The sequence below is a fragment of the Serinus canaria genome, chromosome 3 (assembly GCF_022539315.1).
Source record: "Serinus canaria isolate serCan28SL12 chromosome 3, serCan2020, whole genome shotgun sequence".
Classification (NCBI taxonomy): domain Eukaryota; kingdom Metazoa; phylum Chordata; class Aves; order Passeriformes; family Fringillidae; genus Serinus; species Serinus canaria.
Genome location: NC_066316.1, coordinates 44,296,774 through 44,320,686, shown reverse-complemented (window position 1 = coordinate 44,320,686; position 23,913 = coordinate 44,296,774). Strand labels below are relative to the sequence as shown.

The 23,913-nt window shown below is 37.2% G+C and overlaps 1 protein-coding gene across 1 annotated transcript in view; it reads left to right on the top strand.

The window, feature by feature from the left end:
• The window catches only part of LYST (lysosomal trafficking regulator), a 78,293-nt gene extending 56,199 nt beyond the window's left edge, over positions 1-22,094 (top strand). The window contains exons 32-53 of the mRNA XM_030235285.2: positions 137-313; positions 779-855; positions 1,777-1,965; positions 2,689-2,834; positions 2,923-3,019; positions 3,689-3,750; positions 4,133-4,188; positions 5,200-5,352; positions 5,690-5,934; positions 6,663-6,729; positions 7,595-7,751; positions 8,147-8,287; positions 8,694-8,911; positions 10,237-10,467; positions 11,168-11,357; positions 12,227-12,363; positions 13,088-13,186; positions 16,624-16,763; positions 17,061-17,158; positions 18,207-18,363; positions 18,574-18,645; positions 19,984-22,094. Coding sequence (XP_030091145.2) covers positions 137-313; positions 779-855; positions 1,777-1,965; positions 2,689-2,834; positions 2,923-3,019; positions 3,689-3,750; positions 4,133-4,188; positions 5,200-5,352; positions 5,690-5,934; positions 6,663-6,729; positions 7,595-7,751; positions 8,147-8,287; positions 8,694-8,911; positions 10,237-10,467; positions 11,168-11,357; positions 12,227-12,363; positions 13,088-13,186; positions 16,624-16,763; positions 17,061-17,158; positions 18,207-18,363; positions 18,574-18,645; positions 19,984-20,122 — 3,048 coding nt within the window. The 3' untranslated portion in view covers positions 20,123-22,094. The remainder of the gene's footprint in view (positions 1-136; positions 314-778; positions 856-1,776; positions 1,966-2,688; positions 2,835-2,922; positions 3,020-3,688; positions 3,751-4,132; positions 4,189-5,199; positions 5,353-5,689; positions 5,935-6,662; positions 6,730-7,594; positions 7,752-8,146; positions 8,288-8,693; positions 8,912-10,236; positions 10,468-11,167; positions 11,358-12,226; positions 12,364-13,087; positions 13,187-16,623; positions 16,764-17,060; positions 17,159-18,206; positions 18,364-18,573; positions 18,646-19,983) is intronic.
• Positions 22,095-23,913: the final 1,819 nt, after the last annotated feature.

Below are 23,913 nucleotides of genomic sequence, written 5' to 3'. Positions count from 1 at the left end.
AAATTAGAGAATAATTAGAGGAAATCTGCACGGTCTGACTAGAAAAGGGAATAAAAATGGAGGGGAAAATATTGCTCAGTGTTGTGGAAATGAGCGTAACCATACATTCTCCTCTTTCCCTCTTTTCATCTTCTAGCATGGGCCTAAATTAGCACTCTATTTATATGAGTTAATGCACAATCACAGCGATGGAATGACCAAAGAACAACAAAGAGCAGCAGGAGACTTAATGAATACACTGAAAAGTTGTGGCTTCAAATGCATTCCCCTGAGCCCACGACCAAAACCAGATTTATTAAAAGCTTTGAAAGAGGTTTGTGAATAAAAACTTTGCTTTAAAAACTGGGTGTATTTGAGACAGTTGTCTTATGTAGGAGCAGAGTTTAACTGCAGACTGTGGTGTTCTTTGGTGCATGGTTTATGCTTTTGGGAATTCTCTTTGGATTCTTGATATTTCTGTCACATACTCTCAACTCTTCACAGCAAGCTCAGAAGCTTCTTGGTTAAGTGTATTTAATCCAGAGGAAGATGAGAGCTCATAATAAGCTACTAGTATTTCTTATTTTCAAGAATTTTTTTCTTGAAAAGAGAAAAGTTATATATAAAAATAATAAAATGGCAGTCACTGAAATGAAGCCTTGCTGGTCTTAAGTGCTGTGAAGATATCAGTTGAACAGTTTTGTCAGTCCTCCTTTTTAAAACTGGCATACCCTTTAGCCTCCCCTTCCTTATTTTGTCCATCTGAGAGAAGAAAATAATGTGTTAAACTCTTGTTCAGGATCAGAAGAAATATGAGATGGAAGAAGGTGTAAACAAAGCTGCTTGGGAGAAGACAATGGCTAATAATCGGCAGAAGTAAGTACCTTAGAGGGCCTGCAAGAACTTTAAGAAATGTTCTCTGTTCAGCATGTCCCATTGCTAAGTTGCCTATGTGATTATGGATGAGGTTTTTTTTTCAAATTAACAGTATCACTAGCTTCCAGGCTTTTAAGTATGCCATTATACTATAGGCATATGCATTTTGGTAGGTTGTATGATAAATGGCATCGTGTGAACCTCAATACTGAGTTGGTTTTTTGCATAAGTGGCATTTGACCCTTAATTTTATGACTATTGCATCTGTCCAATCACCTCTCCTCTGGCTGGGGTCTGTGTAATTAAATGTCCCTACAACCAGCCGTGATTTTCAACAAATGAAACACTGTATTCAGTATACAATTTGAATATTTTTGTGAGCTATGTAGACAATGCTCCTTGGCACAGTTATAAATTTCAGTACATTGTGGTAGATTGAGTTTTCCATTTATTGAAATTTCAGACTTTGCCATGAAATCAGATTTGAGATGCACACACAATGTACTTGAAAGTAGGCAAGTGCAGGAGCTGTAAAGGTCAGCTTAGTCAAATTCATGCAGACAAGTGTTAAGACTTTGTTATGTTTAATGATTTAGGAGATTTAATCAGTGGGTAATTAGTGTCCTTATTCCAGATTTTTATTGTAACGAGTATACTTTAATTAGTCAAGCACATTAATACATAGCCATTGATCTTCTGACTGGATTGTCTTGTCTTTGGCCAAAAGCAATAGGTTTTTTTTGATGGCTAAGAAGCAGAAGGTATTCATGAATCTCCTTATGTAGGCTAAGTTGTTCTGCATCTGCTGTAACAGGAACTCTACATATCTACTGCCAAACTGATTGTATTTTATGAGGCGTTTTGGTCTTTCCCTTTTCAGTGTGTTTATTTGGCATTTTAAAACGCAACTCTTCTCCTCAGTCTCTTTCAGCGTCTAGATACAAAGTCTAAAGACATTTCTAAAATAGCTGGAGATATCACACAAGCTGTGTCACTGTCACAAGGAATGGAAAGGAAGAAAGTAATCCAGCACATCAGGGGGATGTATAAGGCAGAGCTGAGTGCCAGCAGACATTGGCAGGAGCTTGTTCAGCAGCTTACGCACGATCGGTGAGTTTTCTCATCTCGGGGAAAAAGTGAGAGAGACTTGATGCCTGACATGTGCTTCTCATTCTAATCAGAGGCATATGAAATGGAGATTATACTAAAATTAGAATTACTTTTGCTAACCATCTGATAGTTAGACTTGTGAAGGACTTGACTGGTTTTTTTACCCTATCTTCTAGGGTCAGTAGCCAAGTAGTATTTCTGTCCCATTTAGACAGTTATTTCAGCATATACATTTTGCTGTGCCTAATACAATGAAGTGTCCCAAAATTTTCATATCTTGCAAAACATAGATGGAGTAAAACCATGTTTTTGGTGTAATGTTACTCACATTAGCATCTAGATACTCTGTTCATTAAACAGTGTAGAACAAAGGATGTTAATGTCAAGAAACCAAACTAAGGTATCTTCACCACTGCAGAACTAGAATTATCTCATGTTTGCAGCACCAGCATTTTCAAAATAATATCGGATGCATTGTATTGCTGTTTTCATTAGAGTGAGTAATTTCAAGAACAGTCTTACAGTAGCAGCTTATGAAAAGTCATTCAGTGGAATAGCTCATGAAAATAAACTAGAGAAGTCAGTCTTTTAATACTTTTTCAGAAACAATTGCCCAGTGTACTTCTGTGCAACTTCTGTCTTTCTACTTGTAGAAGAGCAGAATTTATAAGCACATATACTGCCTATGCTGCCAAACTCCTAAATTTTTTTCTTTTTTGTCAGAGCACTCTGGTATGACCCAGTCTATTACCCAACTTCTTGGCAACTGGATCCTACAGAGGGCCCAAACAGAGAGAGGCGCCGCTTGCAGAGGTGCTATCTAACTATTCCAAACAAATACCTTCTCCCAGACAGGCAAAAACAGGAAGGTAATTAAAACATCTTCAATGCTTAATGAAGCCTAATGTCTGAATTGTAGTGGCTGTTACTACCTTATTATTTGTGATGTCTTTATAGGTGTGATAAAAACTCCATTGTCTTACTTATTTGAAGACAAAACACATTCTTCTCATTCCTCTACTGTAAAGGACAAAGCAGCAAGTGAACATATAAGGTTTGTTTTGGAAAACACATGCTTCTCTTTCCTATCTTTTCCCAGTCAAATGAAACAGCTGCCTAAAAATCTTTTTTTTTGATCTTAAAAACATTTTTTTTAAGAATCAAGTGGGAAATGAGACCAGTGTCAAAAATACTAGGCATTTTGCTTTACTCAAAAGCAAAAGACTAGAGCTATCAAATACCATCTGGTGTGCTGTGGATAGGACCTGTGGGATAACCTGATGAGGTCTCTTATTTTTTGCTTAGTAGCACTGCCTGTCCTAGATATCTGAGATCTGGTAGGTCTTTCCATCGGAGTTCAAAAGCAAATTGCCTTTCCCTCCTCTTTGCTTTTATCACTGCATTACTCAGCTCTGCAGTTATGTCAATTTGCCACCAGTTACAGGCACTAATACAGCCTAAAATAACTGCAGAGAACATGCAAAGAAATAAGTACAAATACACTCATAAGAAAGTCTAGAAAGTTGAGACTAGAAAGTTGAGGTTCTATTTCTTTCCCTCTTTGGGATATGAACCATTTGTCATGTTGTTGGACAGTTTTTCTTCAGCTACAGCTTGGAGGCTGTTTGGTTTAGGTTGTTTTTAGGTCTGCTAAAAGGTACATAAATCCATAAGGATAGGCATTTCCATAATCCATAAGCATTTCCACTTTGAAATATTTCAGAGTTAATCGAAGATGTGTAAGTGTAGCACCTTCTAGAGAGACTGCTGGTGAACTGTTGCTAGGTAAGTGGAATTTTCATTCTTTATAAATACATTTTCGGTGTATCTTACTGTATAAATACAGTAAGAGTTTGCTGTATATATAAACCTAGCTAATTTTTTATAAGTAATTGAGCTGTTGCATGACGTTGTGGATTGCATACTTTATAGATCAATTTTGCCTTTCTTCTCTACTGTTTTCATGAGTGCTGTTTGAACTGCCAGTAAGTTTTAAGATCTGCAGACCACTTGGTAAAAGATGTGGAATCATAAATTGTATTTCTGTCACGTGCTATCTTGCCCCAGGTACTATTCTTAGCATTCTTAACTCATGACTACTATTTATATAACCCAAAGATGCATTGTGCAGTATCATGAACCTTTTCATAACTACTTTTTGCTGTAGGAAAATGCGGCATGTATTTTGTTGAAGATAATGCTTCAGACACAATTGAAAGTTCGGTAAGTGTTAGAATGTATTGTCCTCTAATTTTTCCAAACTATGGCCATGAGTAGCTTTCTTCTTCAGCAATTTCAGCGGCAGTAGTGCTAGAGTTAGAGATCTCTGGACAAAGCTAGCCAAACTCATTAGTTTGGTTTGTGTTGCTTCTGTTAAGCCTGGCTATGGAATTGGTGGTGATAGAATAATACAGGAAAGATGTGAGCCTGGGGCTGGGAGGGAATGAGGAATGGGTGATGTTAGAGGCTTCTGCACCTCGCAGTGCATTGCTTTATCTTTGTTCATCAGCAAAGTGCACAGAGTTTGCTTTGATCTGTGCCTGAGAACTTCCCTTAGGGAAAGCTGGGACACTATGAAGTGCAGAAAGTCACAGGTGTATGGATTGTGCTGTGCTCCACAGCATCTTATTCTTGAATTTTACATTATATATGATGTTCTAGCTCTTCCCTTTTCCTATACAAGAGGATTGTTTCATGAAGTGGGAACTGAGCTAATCCTTCTGATACACAAAACTGATGTGTAAATTGTTTATACATCCAACAAACATGTAAAAGTAATCAAGATATGGATTGCACTACTGAAAGCTTTAAACTGCTTTTATGGATCTCTTCTTGCATCTACTGAACAGACAGTTCCTGAGGTTTCAGGTGCTACCAGCTGCTTTGTCCTTCACAGAACTGTCAGAGCTGGGATTCACAACAAAGCTTTGCTTGCTCTGATTGGCTGTCCAATATTTTTAGCTGAAGAGCCGTTGAAAATGTGGCATTGCTTGCTAGTGCTGGGTAGGGAACTGGAGCAGCTGAGGAGCATGTGTCATGTTCTGCCCACTGCTTTGAGGAGAGTAGAGGATGGGGAAAGCAGCTAAAGAAAATCACAAAAACTTATTAAAGCGTTGCATTAAAATTAAAGTTGCCTTATGATATGCTGTATTGTTATAAGCTGGCTGCATTGAAGGGTTTCTTGTTTGGAAAATCCACTATTTAAAATGACTTTTTAAATTGCGAATTCTACAGAGTTTTCATGGAGAAACTGAACCAGCATCATTTTCTTGGACCTATGAGGAAATTAAGGAAGTTCATAAGCGCTGGTGGCAGTTAAGAGACAATGCTGTGGAAATCTTTTTAACAAATGGCAGAACTTTGCTCTTGGCTTTCGATAATACAAAGGTACTGTGGCACCAATGCAGAGTAATACACCAAAGCATTTTGCTGTGTCTTTATAACTTGTATAGTCATGCATTAGGTTTTTAAGGAGACCTGTTGCATGGACTAATTAAATTCTGCCTAATACCTTTGAAAGACCTTGGCTCAGCTAGGCTTCTGGCTGATCATAGGCATGTTGTAAAACACATCTCTGATATATTAATACATTAAAGAATCTTAGTGATACTAGACATTATTCTATTACAGCAGATATCTGGAAATATAAAAAATGAGACAAACTTACTCTTGGTCATTTTAAACTTCTAAATTGTATGATTAAATCTATGGTGTTTTCTTCTAGGTCCGTGATGATGTGTACCACAACATCTTAACTAACAATTTGCCTAACCTTTTGGAATATGGAAACATTACTGCTTTGACCCACCTGTGGTGCACGGGACAGATTACTAACTTTGAATATCTGACTCATTTAAACAAACATGCAGGCCGTTCCTTCAATGATCTCATGCAATATCCAGTATTTCCTTTTATACTTTCTGACTACACCAATGAAACGCTGGACCTAAATGATCCCTCGGTATATAGGTAATATGAAATGCTTGAAACTCTTTTTTTCAAATACTTGAACTGATGATCCTTATGTAGCTTTTTAACTTCATTGTACTAAACTGCACACACACACAAATGGAACTATTCAGGGACAAGCATCATCTCTTAATAACTTGGGTTTTTGCAGTAAGTGGCTGCTTTGCCTGGGATATTGAAATAAAACAGGTGTGTAGATTCAAATGTAGTGTATTGGACTTACACTGTCTTAATAGGCTATGAAAAATCCACAGAATTAAATAGGAGCTGTATGTTTAAATTCATATAATTACAAATTTCCAGGCCAATTAGCAAAAATTTAATAGAAAAGGAAATAATATTGTAAATTACTTAGCCAGTTACAAAATCAGTCTTATTTGAATGGCTTTGAGTTAATTGTCCCACCCTAATAAATTTCTGTTATGCTAATATAACATTTGTGTGCCCCCCTTATAAATTTCTGTTATGCTAATTTAACATTTGTCTGCACTAAGTCTTTGCCTTTGTAGGATGCCTCTGATTTGACTGAGGTGCTTGGCATTTTTTTGCCTCTCACTGTGCTGTGGATCAGTTTGCCTTTAGCACTAACTAAAGTTTTATTTTCTGAACTTTCTTGAAAAGTGTTAAGTTTTCCTTGGACTTTTCATTGTATTAAAGGTGTTATTCTTCATGATGTGAATCAATATTTTAATAAAAATTACGACATATCAGTACTGCTTTTGTTGCAGGAATCTGGTCAAGCCAATAGCTGTGCAGTCTAAAGAAAAAGAGGATCGTTATGTGGATACTTACAAGGTAATTTGGATAACTTTCTATTCTTGCCTTTGTCCCATGTATAAATGGCACCGTGGCTTTAGTTTTTATAAGATATATGTTGGGGAAGAAGAAACCACAAATACAGTATTTTGTGGCTACGGAGCTCTTACTTCCAGTGTATTTTCCAAGAAACATTTCCTAGGAATTGTTTTATAACCTTCTTGGAACTTGTGTTTTTTCCTGAAATGTCAAATCAATTTAGCCCATCCATGTGATACTGTTGAGGAATTTAAATGGGTACCACCTTATATAGAAATTTGTATACATGTAAAGATCAGGAAGATAATTTATTGCTGTTTAGTTGATGTTACTTTGGTGGAATTTGTAGCTATTTGTTCTGTTTGATAACAGAGAGACTGTTTTCCCTCAAGCACTTTATTTTAACATGCCCTACTATGGAAATAGTAGGTGCATTTTAATTTGTTTTTCCTTAAAATGTTTCAAAGTCTGTAGGAAATAGCAACATACTAGGGAAATAAAGCATCTGTGTCTAGACTTTCAAACTTGTTTGTGTCACCATGGTCTACTATATTATTTGCAAATACTGTTTTCTCTGTGAGGCTGCTGTGTTAGAAAACAAGACGGGGGAGTGGGGAAAAGCAAAAGTAATAAATAATGGAAAGTAGATCATTTAAATTGGCTGAGGACTTCAATACCTAACTGAACTGTAAAAGTGATTGTTTGTCTTTAGACACTTATGTGTATTTGATTCCAGATCACTTTTGAATATATGTTTCTGAAAAGAGTGTTTATTCCTAAACAATTTAGGCAAGCACTTATTTTTGTTGTTGCATCTAAGGAGAAGGTTTGTGATTTTCTTTTTAATTCTCTCCTGTTTTTCTAGTATTTAGAAGAAGAGTACCGTAAAGGAGCACGAGAGGATGATCCAATGCCTCCTGTACAACCATATCACTATGGATCTCATTATTCTAACAGTGGAACTGTACTTCATTTCCTGGTTAGGCTGCCACCTTTCACTAAAATGTTTTTAGCTTATCAAGGTAAGGTTGCATTTGCTTTTTCTTACCTTTTACATATGGGCCTTGTTCTAATAACTCAGGAATGCTATATGTTACCCTATTTAGCATAGGTTTTCCAGTTCCAGATAGCTGAGCCTGGTAAAAATTAAATCTGGTATGCTTTAACAGTAGATCCATTCTTGAAATTATCAAGCTAGACCATAAAGCTGCTTTTTTGATGTTTATACCTTAGTTTCTGTAGCATAAAAAGCTGACCTCTATTTGACTTGCAGTCGATGTGTAGCACACAGCAATTGAGATAAGAGAATTCTAAATGTTCTCAGCTAACTAGAGAGCAGTTAACAACATGAAGTTGCAGATGTGCAACTGTTAGTGTCCATCATCCATGTAACAATTGAGTTTGGATTTCTTTACAGATCAAAGTTTTGACATCCCAGACAGAACTTTTCACTCTACCAATACAACCTGGCGCCTCTCTTCGTATGAATCAATGACTGACGTAAAGGAGCTTATACCAGAATTTTTCTACCTTCCCGACTTTCTAGTTAACAGAGAAGGTATACTAAAAGGACAACAGAGCTCTATACCCAAAAGAGTTGTATGATTGAGCTTATGGGTTGAAACTGAGAACATTTATATGCCTTGGCTGAATATGCTAAGTAGTAGATGTATGGGAGAAATCTGGTACAAATTTGTGGGTATGCTAAAAAAGCTGTTATGTAGGAGTTAAGCTGAGTTTTTCCCTAATTTTGTCAGCAGGGCAAAGGAGTTTGCAGTTTTCTCATTTTTCCATTCAAATTAGTATGTACAGCTGAATATGTTTTGGAGAGACTTGTTAATGATGCTGCTTTGTTGATTGTTAATCATCATGCTTAATCATTGAGGTCTGGGTCTGTAGAACCCTACAGATCTTTTTAAAGTTACTGTCAACTAAAATGTTGGAATATTCACTCCCGTTTCTAGGCTTTGATTTTGGAGTGCGTCAAAATGGTGACAGAGTTAACCATGTCAATCTTCCACCCTGGGCCCGTAATGATCCTCGTCTGTTCATCTTGATTCATCGTCAGGCTTTGGAGTCTGATCATGTTTCCCAGACAATCTGTCACTGGATTGACTTGGTGTTTGGTTATAAGCAAAAAGGCAAGGCCTCTGTTCAGGCTATTAATGTCTTTCATCCTGCAGTAAGTATTTGTTAAGCAGCATGTTTGTTCATTGTCCTCAGTAACTTAATGGGGCAGAGTTTGGTCTGACTTGCTTGGAAAATATCAAGCATGAAACAAGATCCCTTGCTGATGGAATGTTGAAGAATAAGAAAAGGCTTTAACAATTTCAGTGTTGAACTGTAGGATCCCAGTGGGTATTGTGAGAATTAGCAAATTTTTGTTCCACTTTCTTGCCTTGAGCTAGGTGTGGGGTGTGATCAGATCTGGGGTAGTTGTCTGCAGTGGCTTGCAGTACTCTGTTGTAACTGTGTGTATCTGCTTCTGCCTAATTCAAAAGCTTTTAATTTAGGCAGGTGCTGCTGCAGCTTTTGATAGGATTGAAATAGTTCTGTGTGTCCTGAGCTCATGGTGTTTTCCTTCATACACGTCCTGTGTTCTGTCCCTCTAATGAGCACTTTTCTCTACAGTAAATTTAATTTCATAGAAGTCTTCATTCAATATTAGGACTTCCAAAGTTTTACTGCCTAATTGCAACATGGATATCTTGAATTGCATTAATTAGCTTCAATCCTTATCACAAGGTTTGCTCAGCATGCAGTCCTGGTTGTAAATGCATTCAAATGGTTCCTGGTTTTAGTGTTTGTTCTGTGGCTGGAAAAGCTAATAAAATAATAGTGTGTGGCAGTGGTGCCTTTTTCAAGTAGTCATCCAAATACTTCCCTTTCTTTTACTCTTTTTGGGCTTCAGTATTGATTTAGTTAGTACTGTGAGCTTCAAATATTAAGCTTGTATATTCATTATTTTTTAAAGTGAAAAGTCAAGGCCTTTGGTGTGACTGAGAAAAAGTGCGTGATGCACAGTTAGAGAGGCATGAAAAAGACAAATAGAAGGAAATAATTTCCACTCTCTTGAAGTATAAGGTTTCTTTCTCCTTTCCTACCCCAAAAGAGAGCTTTAATATGTTCATTAAAAAGTGGTAAAGAAAATTAACTTCTCCAGCTCTTTCTAATTCTTTTGTTTATCATCAGCAACCCTTCCAGTTTTGCACAGATTGGTAAAAGTCTCAAAGAAAACCTTCAACAGAAGTTAGTCATGGGACATAGGAGCAGCTCACATGATAATCCTTGAAGTGGTAGTTTATTCCAAAAAAGAGGAGGTGACAAGGTTATGTTCTCAGTGGCTTTTAAGTCAGCACAGTCATTGTGGGATCTCTTCTGGTCCACACCTTAAGCAAACAGCTGAATAGTCTGCCTCTGAATTTGTGTGCATGTGTTGCAAAATCTTTCCCAAAGAGAAACCTGACGAGCTTATTCTTGCCCCTCTCCTTTCTTTTTTGCCTACAGACCTATTTTGGGATGGATGTTTCTGCTGTTGAAGATCCTGTTCAGAGAAGAGCCCTTGAAACAATGATAAAGACATATGGACAAACACCCCGCCAGCTGTTTCATACAGCACATGTTAGTAGACCTGGATCCAGGCTTATTATGGAAGGCGAACTTCCTGCTGCCATGGGACTACTAGTGCAGTTTGCTTTCAGAGAAACCAGAGAACACACTAAAGAAATAATTTACCCAGTATGTAATTTTCAATTGCAAGATGGTTTAATTAATATCCTTGTGCTGTAATTGTTGTACTCTGTACCCTTGGTTTAGAATTTTCTTCCTGAAAGTACCACTTGCTATATTATACTGTCAAGAAAATACATAAAATTAGGAAGTGATAGTGAAAATTACTTTCATGCATTGGTGATATTTTGTGTAAACTAAGATCTGAGTTTGTCTTGGTTTTGGGAAATAGGTGTTGGAAAGCATTTCAGTTAACCAGTTCTATAGTTTCCATGATGAATTGTGGAATCTGTGTGCAGACCTATAGCAAGCAAACACGTACTCTGCTTACTTCCGTCCCATCCTGTTTTTTTTACTGCCTGTAGGACAGTTAAACTTTCTTCACTTCAAGCACTTTTTTTCCCTGAAGTCCAGTCAGAAACTACATCCTTGGATTTAGAGATCTGTATTTTTCACTGAAATTATTTTGCTTGAACTAGAAGCTTGCAGCCTATGCCTTTAAAGAAGGAGTAGAACTACCTTAAAGTCAACAGTTTAACTGATGGTACTAAAGTGCTTTGAACTTGTCTCTCTAGGGGTTTTAGAATAGACTTCAGCTGTCTTTACCATGTGATTGCTTACATGAAACTGACATGAATCATTCTACATTACTAATGAAATTGTTTTTCTGAAAGTTCTATAATTTGAACCTTGTCTGTGCTTGTTTTAGAGTCCATTACCATGGATAAAGGGCTTGAAGTGGGGAGAATATGTTGGTTCCCCAAGTGCTCCAGACCCTGTTGTCTGCTTTAGCCAACCACATGGAGAAAGGTTTGGCTCTCTCCAAGCTTTACCAACTAAGGCTATCTGTGGCTTGTCCAGCAAGTTCTGTCTTTTGATGATATATAGCAAGGAGCAAGGTATGAATTTGTGCTTTATTCTCTATTTGCACAATATCTGTGAAATGAGCCATAAAAAAATTTAATCTAATGCTACTATTATTCTTCAGCAAAATTCCCAAGTTTAGTTGCTTTTGTCAAAGATTAATTTATAAATCCATTTACAGCTTCCACATGTGTGGTACCTTTACTGGAGGGTGGATGTTTCTTATAATAATTTTCAACTACAATAGAGGCATTCTGTAATTCATATTTTTCATTGAAGTGACTGAAGCATGAGAATTTAACTTTAGAACTTGCTAGCAGATTGGGTCCAAGAACTGAAGAACAGGTGAAAAAACTCATGTAGCAACAGAAAGGAAAACTTAAGAAATGGATTTTAGAGGCAGACTACAACAAAAGTTAACAGTAAAAAAGCAGAAGTGAAGAATCTTCTGCTTTCAGTTAAACTTCTTGGAGGGATTCTTATTGAGAATGTACAAACAAGTTCTCACAGTCTTTTGTTTTCTTGATGACATATACTAGTGCAGGCTTTCTAAAAATAAATCACATTTAGTCAACAAAAATAAGTAACATTCTCCTTGAAGTTACAAGCACTCCTTTCTCTAGGTGGGAAGTATTGTCTGCCCTTTTTCTCTGTTCTCAAAAGATGCCTCTCTTCTTCAAAAAAGTTTTGTCCAGGTTGCAAATTGTCCTTGGAGAAGACGGAATGTTCATTTGGTCTCTGAAAACTGTTTGTTTATAATATGTTACAGACAATACCTTCTTTTGAAAGTTTGGAGGGGTTATATTATAATTTGTGATAAAACATGAACCTGAGACTTTTGTTGACTGTGTAAGTGTTTGAATCTTGCTGTGCATGTGACACAATGCTGTGTGCCTTCCTTCAGGCGTGAGGAGCATGCACAGCACTGACATTCAATGGTCAGCCATCCTGAGCTGGGGATATGCTGATAACATCTTACGACTGAAAAGCAAGCAAAGTGAACCTCCTGTAAATTTTATACAGAGCTCACAGCTCCATCAGGTAAAACAAAACCAGTCTCTTGCTCTTCAGTTTAATATTGGTAGTTTAAGTGGTGGCATGACTTGACGGTGGGGTACTCTTGCTTTAGCTGTTTTTGGAGATAAGCATCCAGTCACAACTCCTTTTAGTCTTTTTGATTTGCTTTGGAATGTTTTCTTTATGGCTCCACTGTTTTATCTTGTTCCTTGTTTTCTGGTAGTAGAGAAAGATTCCTTTTGAATTAATTTGACTTTTGTAGCTTTTCCTTCTTATGGAATATTGATGTGAATGTAAAAAAGTTTTAAGTTTTGTCCCAAGAAAAACCAACAAAGAAAAAAAAGTATAGGTACTTCGTGTTAGAGGAACAACTCCACTCTAGTTTAGGATTCATTTGAAAAGATTTTTAGGGAGAGCTACATAATCTCTGTCACAATCCAGTGACTGGTAAGATCTTGCAAAAAGATTTTGGTGGATGATATTGAAGTCTGCACTAGTCTGTGCTGCTCTTTAGCTATGAATTCCAGGCTACATAAACTCCCTCTTTACTCTGTTTCTGACATAGTAACAAATACAACCTAGAGTAGCTATATTTCAGCTCTTGGATTTCTTCAGCTTAGGTGTTTTACATGTCTTTTCATAGGCTAGCTAATAAAGAATCAGTTTGACCAAATGCTGTGGCATAATGAAAACAGCAGTTAGAATAGTTTTTATGTTCTAATTTTTTCCTGGATGTTTTCTTTTCAAGGTAACAAGTTGTGCTTGGGTGCCAGACAGTTGTCAGCTGTTCACAGGTAGTAAATCTGGCGTCATCACAGCATATATGAACAGATTCACCAGCAATACAGTAAGTTACATTGGAAATAATTCATAAATAAAGGATTTTGTGTACTCAGAATTATAGTCTTTTTTTTAAACAGGAAAAATGAGAAAAAGCCATATTCTGGATAATTGCTAAAAAATTACATGCGTTTTTAGTATTTCTTTTGGAGGCTCCTCTGACATCTCAGCCTGTTTGTTTGCCTGTTTTTCTTAAGCTGCTGTTTACATACAGCCAGCCTTTAGTCAGCCCTCATCACCTGAGTGCACAACAGGTACAGCTCTGACTGTATTCAGGACAGGGCTTGGAACTGAAGCTCTCTGGCACAGTGAAGCTTCCCACATTAAGGAGTAGCTTCTTCTGTGAAGGAGACAGAGCCTTTCAATGCTTTAATTGAAGCTGTGGAATGCAATTCCCCAAAGTATACAATAATTCAAGTGCAGAAGGCGCTCAGAGAGCCAGGATGAATTCTCAGACAGTGTATATACTAACCAAGCCTCTTTACTTGGTCATATTCTCCAAGGGGCAAAGTTGTGAGTAGAGAAGGCAGAAAGTAGCTTGCATTACTTAATCTAGTAGTGGAAAATACTGAGAGTAGTAGAAAGTCCCTTGATACTTTTTGCTGATAAACATAGCATAAATAGAAAAAATAGAAAGCATAAATAAACTCAAACATAAAAATCTAATTCTGACTGAGTTTTGAAGCTTCCATCTGAATCTTCCATTCTTACTTTAGCAGTAACTTCTATTCATAGTTTTAACAAAGAGTAGACAATTTTCCTAACAGCTCATTTTAGGGGTGTCTACAGTATTACCCATAGCAACAACTAAACTAAGCTGATTTCCTAGATGTGCTTGACACAGGTATTGGCAAACGTATTTGGTGTTGTACTCCTTGATGCTCTTGAATCCTTACACTGGAGAGAGCCTTGCTGTGGTCTGCTATGCCTACCCAGTTTTCTGTTCTCAGTAGTGGCAAACAGCAGATGCTTAGACTAGGAAGAGCATAAACAGAGTGATTTTTTTAGAAATTTTTCCCCTTGGCTTTCTTCCAGTTTCTGGTGATCTGCCACCCATACATCCTAAGCTCAGCAGCACTTTGAGTATAGGAAATGAAGCAGAACTTCAAGCCTGCAAGCTTTACTTAGTTGGATCATAAGTCAGGCACCTTAACTACTTCCCAGAATAGTGAACTTGTAAATAACCTCTACTGAGACTTGGATTCCAGTTATTTTTTAACTAGATATTTAATATACTTGCCTTCTGCAAAGCTGAAAAGAAACTTTACTTAGTGGGGTTATGGTTCTTGAGTTCCTTTGGTTTCCTAGAAAAAAGTGATTTTTGTTCATCTGCACAGATGATGTTCTTTGAGACCATCTTTGCTGAAGTTCTCAGCACTGACAGTTTTATGTGCCAGGTGGAGGGACGTTGTGTCAATTTTGTAGCTCCTGTCATTGAGTCAGTTACCCAAGGCAGGGCTGCAGGGAATGCAAATGTTCTTCCTGATATCTGCTCTGTGTCCATCTTGCCAGCTGATCAACAATAAAGTGAACTGTTTGTTATAATGCAGTACTTGAAACATGAATATTTTGCCCTGTTTCACATTTGTATAAATGCAATGCCTGGGCATGAAGTAGATAATGTTGTTAATTGGGTATGGGAACTCAAAGGCATGCTGTCAGAATTCAAAAATGGCTCCATGTTGTGCTCCAGGTGCTCTGTTTTTCCTTGCCTTAAAATGGTGAAAACCCCATGAAGTACTGCTTTGACTCTGTGATCTGTGCTCACAATAAGTCACACCTGCATGAGCCCCTCAGCCACAGCTCTTTGGTTGTACACATTATTTCAGCCTTCACTTGCTGACTGTTAGAGGTGTCTTGCAAATAGAGAGTGCACACGGAGGACCTGTTTGGGTAAAAGTGAGAAGAATTTAAATTCCCCACTCGAGTCCTGTAGGCAGAAAGTGCTGGTGTTTAAAGATAGATATGGAAATGCATGTTTTCCCATATCTAGATACCATTTTAGGGCTTGTCACCTAAAAGCAGGGGGGGAAGTAAGAAGGGGAAAACATTTCAGGCCTGAGAAGTACCTATTTCATTACTTATTAGAACTTAATATAACTTAATACAGTTGGTGTTTGAATTCCAGTTTGTCTCATTGCAGTATTATTACTATAAAAATCAATAAACCATTGCTATCAGTGTGGTAGGGAGAAGCAGTAAAAGGTGGGTGCTGCTTTTGGTTCAAATGTTGAAATGCAGATTAAGAGGAAACATGTTAAAGGAAGAGGAGAACCACAGTAAAAACGTTATCAAAATCAGTTCTTCATAGAAACACAAATCTTGTTTGTTGCTGTTACAGAAAATTTTGGTGTAATTTTTTTCTCTTAACTGAGAAAGGATTAAAGAAGGATTTTTATGTGTGAGATGTCACTGAGAATGACACCTGGGCACTTTCATAAATGTTTTTCATGGATGAGATGGTCAGTAGCAAGAGCAAACTAGCAAGTCTTTCTGTTGTTGGACTGTGCGTTGCCTTTTGCAGAATTACATAGATTAGATTGTCTCTTTTAGTGCAAAAATGTACATTTTCTACAACCTATGACTTAAGCATATGTGTACTTGTCTGTTTGAACTTTCAATGGTTTTTTTGTAGATCTGCTATAGGTAGGCATCCTGTAACCTCATACAAAAAGGCAGTTGATGTGCTCTGACATGGGTGAGGAAACCAGCAGAAAATTGCTCTCTCCCTTTACCAAGATTATTCTAATCTCTGTACAGCAAGTTGTCTTAAATAAAGTATTAGCATTCTGATTATTAGCATTCTTCTTCTTAGCCAGTTTTCAGGAAGTCTGGAGTCATTTCAAATTATATAACTTGAATAAAAAGTGTTGTTTGGTGCTAAATTTTGCTGCTTTAACTTTTACTGAGCAATTTCTGTATTTAAACTTGACTTCCTGCACATTTTCCCAACTTTCTCATTGAAAAACTTGGCACCAACTTGAGAAATTCCTAGTAACTTGCTATATGGAGAGTGACAACTTCCAGGCTGGGTTTTCCTTTTATGTTTCCAAGCGTCTTCAGTTATCTTCACTAGATGCTAAAATATTGAGAACTGTCATTTCAGTGTTGCATAGAAAGAGCAATCTTGCAGAAAACAAACCAGCTGACTTCAAGCTGTGTAACTGAGACAGAACTACAGTAGTTTTTCATTCTGGTTCATGGAATCACATCAATATATTTGCTGAGGCTAAAGCACTGGAAGCAAAAAGTTGAACATGAATTATAGCTATGTTTTATCACATTATAAAGTGTTAAACATATTAAAGCATGTACATAGATGCTAAAATTTAAAGCAATGGGAACCGTTCTTTGAAATCCAAGACCTAAACTAGGCTTATCTTTTTTAGAAAAAGAGACATTATTTTCTTTTACATGAGAGTTTCTTATCTTGCTGTTTTTCAGCCTTCAGAGATAGAAATGGAGTCACAAGTCCATCTGTATGGACACACAGCAGAAATAACAAGCTTATTTGTGTGCAAACCATACAGTATAATGATCAGTGTCAGCAAAGATGGAACCTGCATAATATGGGATTTGAACAGGTACGAGTATATAGGTAACTTTTTTCCAAAGCTTTCTTATAAATACAGGTTTTCCCACCCTAGGGTAGCTTTGCCCCTTTGAAGTTAGTTGAATTTGTTCTGTGTATATCTTGTTGGGAAGTCAAACGCTTGCTGTTTTTTTCTCATAAAAGGTGCTAAAATTTTATTAATATGAAAAATACCATAATTGTGCAAAATGTTGATTGAAATGAATATAACTATTTTTAAGATTTTCCTCAAAGGACCTTTTTTGCATTTGAGTCTGAAGTTTAGGCTTGTTCCCTTTGTTTTCTTCAGGCTGTGCTATGTCCAGAGTCTGGCTGGACACAAGAGTCCCGTGACTGCAGTTTCAGCAAGTGAAACCACTGGTGATATTGCAACAGTTTGTGATTCAGGTATGATTGTCAGTCAAGAAAGCTGTTTTGACTTGAAGATGAAATAAATCATGAGAGTTGTAATTAAATTAGTTACTGAGTGTGTATTAATCATCTGAGGATGCATTCAGTCATACAGGAGCAACATTTTGCTTTTTTTCATGATAACATACAAATTTCTCCAGAAGTGATTAGGCAGGTGTTTGAAGGTAATGTAGAGATATGAAGGCCAACAGCTTGGTCTCTTTTTATAAAGACTTGACATTTCAAAGGTGCCTAGGAGACTCCCATTTTGTGTTGTGGGCTTCTTTCATTTTGATAGAGATCTTTTTGTCAAAAGTACAATTCTTCTGGGGAGTACCATGTATGACAGAGCACAGGCAAGGGGTATTAAAGGACAAGGGGATGTTATTGTGGCAGTTTCAAAAAACTAATATTTAGATTTTTTTACTCACTTGGAGACTTTGAAGTCCATTTCTATAGCTCACAAAATATTTTTTTTTCTTGCAAAGCATTTTGTTTGTTAATTTGTATAATGGGCATTATATTTCCTTTTAAGACAATTCCTTTTAAGACAAAAGCAGTAATTGGGTTGTTAGTTTGTTGATACAATCAAATAATGCCAGATAACCAGGTAAGAGAACTGTGCTTACTATTTAAGTATTTTGCTTAAAATGCAAGCTAAGGTATGAGAGCCAACTGCTTAGATAGCTAGTATGAATTCCATCTAAGTGCCTTCCCTGTTAGTGTGTGAAAATTGGTCATTAAAAGTAAATTCATGTAGTGCTTTGTAATTAAAATGTTCCATAAATAGGATGTGATGGCTTCTAAATCACTGCAGTTCCATAAATAGGATGTGATGGCTTCTAAATCACTGCAGTGGCTTGGTGGTTTGTGTGCTTCCTGTCTCAGAGAGAGAGAGAGAAGTAATTGCAGACATTACTCAGTCATTTAAACCTTATGAAGCCTCAAGAAGTTGAATTCTTTACCATGGAATATTTAAACATTATCGACTTAACTGTGATCTAGATTTATTTTCTTAATACTCCCGTGCTATGTTCTGTTACAGTTGGAGGAGGCAGTGATTTGAGACTTTGGACAGTTAATGGTGATCTTGTTGGACACGTGCACTGCAGGGAAAGTATTTGCTCTGTTGCTTTCTCTAACCAGCCTGAAGGTGTGTCTGTCAATGTGATTGCAGGGGGCCTTGAAAATGGAGTTGTAAGGTAAGCGTTTGAAATTTTTATTTATTAAAATGCTCTATCACTTAGGCTCACAGTTTGAGAGCATGTAGCCAAACATCATGCTGGTATTTGGCTTTAAAGAAGGTGGACAAGCTGTTACTCAGCTCCAGGTCTTAGCAGTTGCTAAGTAGATTGTTTATCACTGAAGTATTTGTAAAAGCAAGTGTGAAGAAAAATGGCTCTTTCTTTCAGACTGTGGAGTACGTGGGATTTGAAGCCGGTACGCGAAATAACATTTTCGAAGTCAGCCAAACCTATTGTAAGGTAAAAGGATCTTAAGTGTACAATGAATGCATTTTTGTCTTTAAGGAAAAAAACCCAAACCAACAAACAAAACCACAACAAAATAGTCTCTAGTATTGAACATGAAAATAGGAGGTAAACACCCATGCCTAAAAAGAGCAATGCAAACCTACTAAGTATTCATGAAAGCAAAGTGAGCACAAGTGTACTGTATTGGTAATGACAGTAATAACTACATTCTGCTGCTGGCAGATGGAAATTAGCAGGGTTCCATTGAAAACTGAACAATAATTACTTTTCTTATTTTTAAATGTAATAGTTTTCCTCAGAATCTGTGTTAAAAAGAAATAATCCTAACTATGCCAGACTTAAATATACAGTTTTTCTTCCTGAAAATTAAGTGAAAATACTGCCTTTTCCATTTTTTCTGATGGTGGAGAAAGAGGCAAATTCAGAGCAGCCTGCTGCCGTTTTGGAGTGCTTGTGTAGTTAGTTTTCTTCAAGTCCCCTTGACTTAGATGAGCAGAGTTCCTGTGCCAAAGTGTTTTCAGAAAGTGGTCAAAGGATTGACTCTTTGATATCCCCAATGGTACAGTAGTCTGCAAAAGGTCTTAGAGTTATGCCAAAATTTTATCTTAATGTTAGCATAGTAATAAATTACTCTGAAAAATTTTGTTTTCACTGTTGTTAAAATACCGTTTAAAATCCAAACTACCATTTTTTTTAGAAACGAAAAAGATTGTCTGGTAGTAGTTAGTGTCTTTGTTACCTCCTTTAAGCAGCATGTTTCACAAAGCTTGTAGATAACGATTTAGTAGCTATTGAATAATTTAAAGTTTCCTGCTTAAATGTGGCAGTAAATGGAGGCTGACCTTCATGCTCTCTAACATTACTCATGGCACGACTGAAGGGCTTTACTAGCCCTGTTACAGCTCAAAAAATACCCATCTGAACAAAAGTCCAGTGCTGTGCCATGAAATCTGATGGATTTCGTTTCTGCCTTTGTCAGCAATGCAAGTTCAGAGGGCACTGAGCTCTGTTGCAGAAAATCTTTCCTTTCAGAAACAGAAGGGAAGAGGGTAGGATTTTGCTACTAATCCTGCCCTTTGCTGTGACACTGCAAAGAAATGAGTATTAAACTGGAGGGGATGTTGAAGTGCTGGCCAAAGCTGCAGTTCAGCCTGTTTGGGTACAAGTGGATAAGCAGACATATGCAAACATATTGCTGTGTTAGCGTAGGCACTGGGCCTCCGCTGACAGCTCATCTCTGTTGGCTGAACTCTCATGGGCTTTTAATGTCTCCTAGCACTATAAATAGCCACATTTGGTATAAAGATAGACTGTCTCCTTGTTTTGCAGCCTTACGTTTTCCTGCGACGGCCATCACTTGTTCACGGCTAACAGCGATGGGAATGTCATCGCCTGGTGCCGCAAGGACCAGCAGCGCTTGAAGCTGCCCATGTTCTACTCCTTCCTCAGCAGCTACGCAGCTGGGTGACGGCAGGGCCTGCTGCTAACTCATGTCTCTGATGCACTTTAGTCCAAATAGGCTACAGAGCTCTTACTAACTGGACTTTGAAGTACTTTGAATGTCTCTGGAATGACTGAATCGGTGGGGTTTTTTTAAAAAGAGCAGCCTAAGGTGGTTGTAAGACTGCATTTATGCATGCACAAATTTGAAGCATATCCAGGTCAGCAGGAAGCTCTGGTCATATTATCCAATGCCAGCAAAGCGACTAAGGAATGCTCAATGCTGCAATATAAAACACCAATGGTATTTTTTTAAATCGCTTCTTGGACAGAAGTATTTAAAAAAATTGATTGTGCTTATTCCCCTTCTTAGTATGTAAAATATCAGCAGCATCAAGTTCTGTAAATATCTATTCAAATGTCAGCATATGTATATCTGATTAGTTGAGTGTGATATGGTTAGCTCTGGGATAAGCAATCCAAAACTTAAAAATCAATGACCACTTAAAATTGCTTTTTTTGAGAAGCAAAGAACTTAGTAGGTGCTTTTTGCACCGTCTTATGGTATTGTAATGCTAAAAATAGAATTTCTGCTATGTTTATATTTGTAATTTTTGCCATCTTCTCTGTTACTGTAATAGTCTTTGCAACAGACAACAATAAAATATTTGTCTTAGTGATGGGTAGACCCTTCATGGCATCATGAAACAGTGGTTAGATCACAATGCAGTGTGAACTCCCTAACTTTGTGCTAGTTGGCTATCACAGTTCTGTGGCAGAACATCTATTATGTACACACACAGCTTATCTTCCAGAACTCTAAAAGGAGGTGTTAAGAAGGAACAGATGTGCTCCTGTTCTAGTGTCATTAAGGTTCAGTACACTGTAAAATGTTTGAATCTAACTGCTTGAATAATCAATGTTCATAAGCATCAGATTATTCGGAAAGGTTCACACAGATACACTGTGCAAATTTGTTGTGTATTCCTGGGTGCTATTTTATGAGGGGGGAAAATATAAGCCTCTGTTGTGAATGGCTTAACAAATTTGAAATCTTAGGCCACATGACAAATTAGTATTTCAGTTGATGGATTTGGAGACCTCTAAACCTGGCACCATGACTGAGTGCCTACTAGTCATGCGGATGGTAAAGCAAGAATGCTACACAAGTCTGACGTAGTCACATTTTCCTTTTAAATTGCTTTGCTTTTTTATCACTGACATGTTCTGCTATTGCCATTCAAACTGCTGTGTCTTCTCATGTTTAAGGCTCATCTGCTTTCAGAACACTTCACATGAAGTTGTCAGGTGGTGACGAAGGTCACACACACACAAAAGCAATCTTTACATTTCTTTTGAAAATTCTAAATAGTCTTCAGAAACTCTTGAGACTTCCCAGTTTAAGAATTTTTCAAAATAGAAAAATTTGAGAAAAATGTTCTCATAGCTCATGACACATAGGTTCATTGTTGGTTCAATTAAGCAAGTGGCTGCATACTGTATGGATTGAGTTTTAAACTGCATATTATTGTAGCAGCATTGTATGGGATGGCTTTAGTCATATTTTTCCTCAGTCTAAATGTTAATGTAAGGTCCAAGTACCAACTGAAAAGCTTCCTGGCTCATGTTGATGTGATGTGCTTTGTTTAAGAGAAAAAAGACAAACATTGTGGTTTTGGGGTGCTTTTGTGCTCCTTGTTTTGGGGTGTTGCTCACAAAGGCTTATTTTTTTATAAAGTAGAATTCCACTTGTTACAACCAATATGCAAACCTGCTGGCCTTGTAAAGAGTGCAATATTATATATTTTTATGTAAAAGTAAAAATGATTTTTGAAGCAAGGAATATTTATTCAGCTTAATATTCTGGAACTATTAAAATAACATTGCAATAGTGTCTGTGCATGATGTACTTAAATTTCCTGTAAATGTCACATTCCACACTGTATTTGTATATATACTGTCACATTGTTGGGTAATAAACAGATCTTTGTATCAAACCATTTTGAGATAATTAGAAACAAGTTTTTAGCTTAGTTGCAACTTTCTTCTTTTAGGGAATCTTTCATGCCTTGTTCCAGATCAGTTTCTGCTGACTCCCTTTCATATTTTAAAAATCATCAAGTGGAAAAGTTCCATTTATGGACTACATCCTGTGTCTGTCAAACTGAAGGTGATGAGTGTAAGATGAGAAGTGGGAAACTATCTATATCACTTTGACATGTGTGCGTGTCCTTCCTTCCCATAGGATGGATGACTAGAATTTGGATGAAATGATGGCTCTGAAAGCAGAGACATTCCCCTTCCTTCCATCTGCCTTCTTACTGAAAACCTGTCTGAGCAGCAAAGGCAGAAAAGCAAATTCTCTACTGATTCTCAGAAAGACGGGTGGAAATTGGAGGACTGGGATCTTGGGGAGGCATCTGAAAGGATGTGAGGCTCTTTCTGCTGCCAGCCAGATTCTGGGAGATGTTCATGGGGCAAGGCCTGTCTACCTGATTGCAGGATCCTGTGGTAAATCCCAACCTTTATGCTCTGATAGTGGAGAGAGACATGGTGAGAAAGGGAAGGGGAGGCAATAGCTGGGTATTCACTTGTGGTGGGAGAGGGAGTCTCCAACCCATTACTGAAAGGGGACCCTGATCTTGCATTTAGAGATCCACTGCTTAGACAAACCCATGATAATGAACAGAAGGGAAAAAAAAAAAAAAAAAGCCTGAACTGAATTAGGCAAAAACACAATAGTAAAAAATAACAATGGAGCGGTGGGGAAATATCACCTGGCTTGCTACTAATAAATTTTTAGTTTACCTTTTAATTTCTTCATGCCTCCTTTTCCTTAAAGCTGTGTTGGGTTTTCTTCCTTGCATATGAAAAGGGGAGTCACACTTCATATGCTGCTTCTCTCTCACGAAAACAATCAAACAATTGCTATTTAAAAGCTCTGCTTGGCTTGAAAAATATCATCTGGAATTTTTAAGCCTCTGTACATACAGACACCTTTTTTTTTAATTTGCTGTGTATTAAGTTGCAAACTACTGACAAATGACTGCTGTTTGGAGATTTATTTGCCATTACTGCTCTGGACTGGGGTCAGAAAGGCACCGATTTTGCATTGGAGTTTCTGTAATAGACTGTTGTGTATTTCATAATTTTAAAAAAAGATTAAAAATGAAATGTGGCTGCTCTGATTAGGCCCCTAAACTATTCTGGACTACACAGCAGAATGTAGCTGAGTAAAACGGGAGCTTGCTTACTGTTTCCAGCTTTAAGCTAGCATTCCCAGAGAAAAAATAAATAAATCCTTATTCTCTAATGCAATTGACTGAAGCCCATGTAAGGCTCATTAGGGCCAAGTTCATGTAAGTTTAAGGAATGGAAATTTTGTTGGCTATATGGGTATTGTTTTCAGAACCTGTAGGGGAGACTACTGATTGTGGTGGAAGTTTAAGAGTTTGCAGATTTAAAAGAAGGCAGTTTAAAATAAATAGATATGAAATACATGATGAAAATATGTTTTTAAAAAAGCCGTTTCCCACCTTTATATTTTAGCTTAAGTAATAAATTTGTTAGAATCCAGTGGTAAAAATATTCTGATGACAATGGCCTCATGATTAGAACTATCTAACGTGCTCTTTGCCTAACAGCATGTAAATCCTTTGTGTGTGGAATGGGGCCTTTTGTAGATTGATGTGGTTGAACATGAATGAAAGAGCAGCAGCATAGGCCAGTGAAGTCTCCATCAGTTTCTGGAATGCTAGTTATGGGAAGCTTGTGAACTTACCTAATTATATTTAGTGATGTTTACCTTCTTCCTGTTGC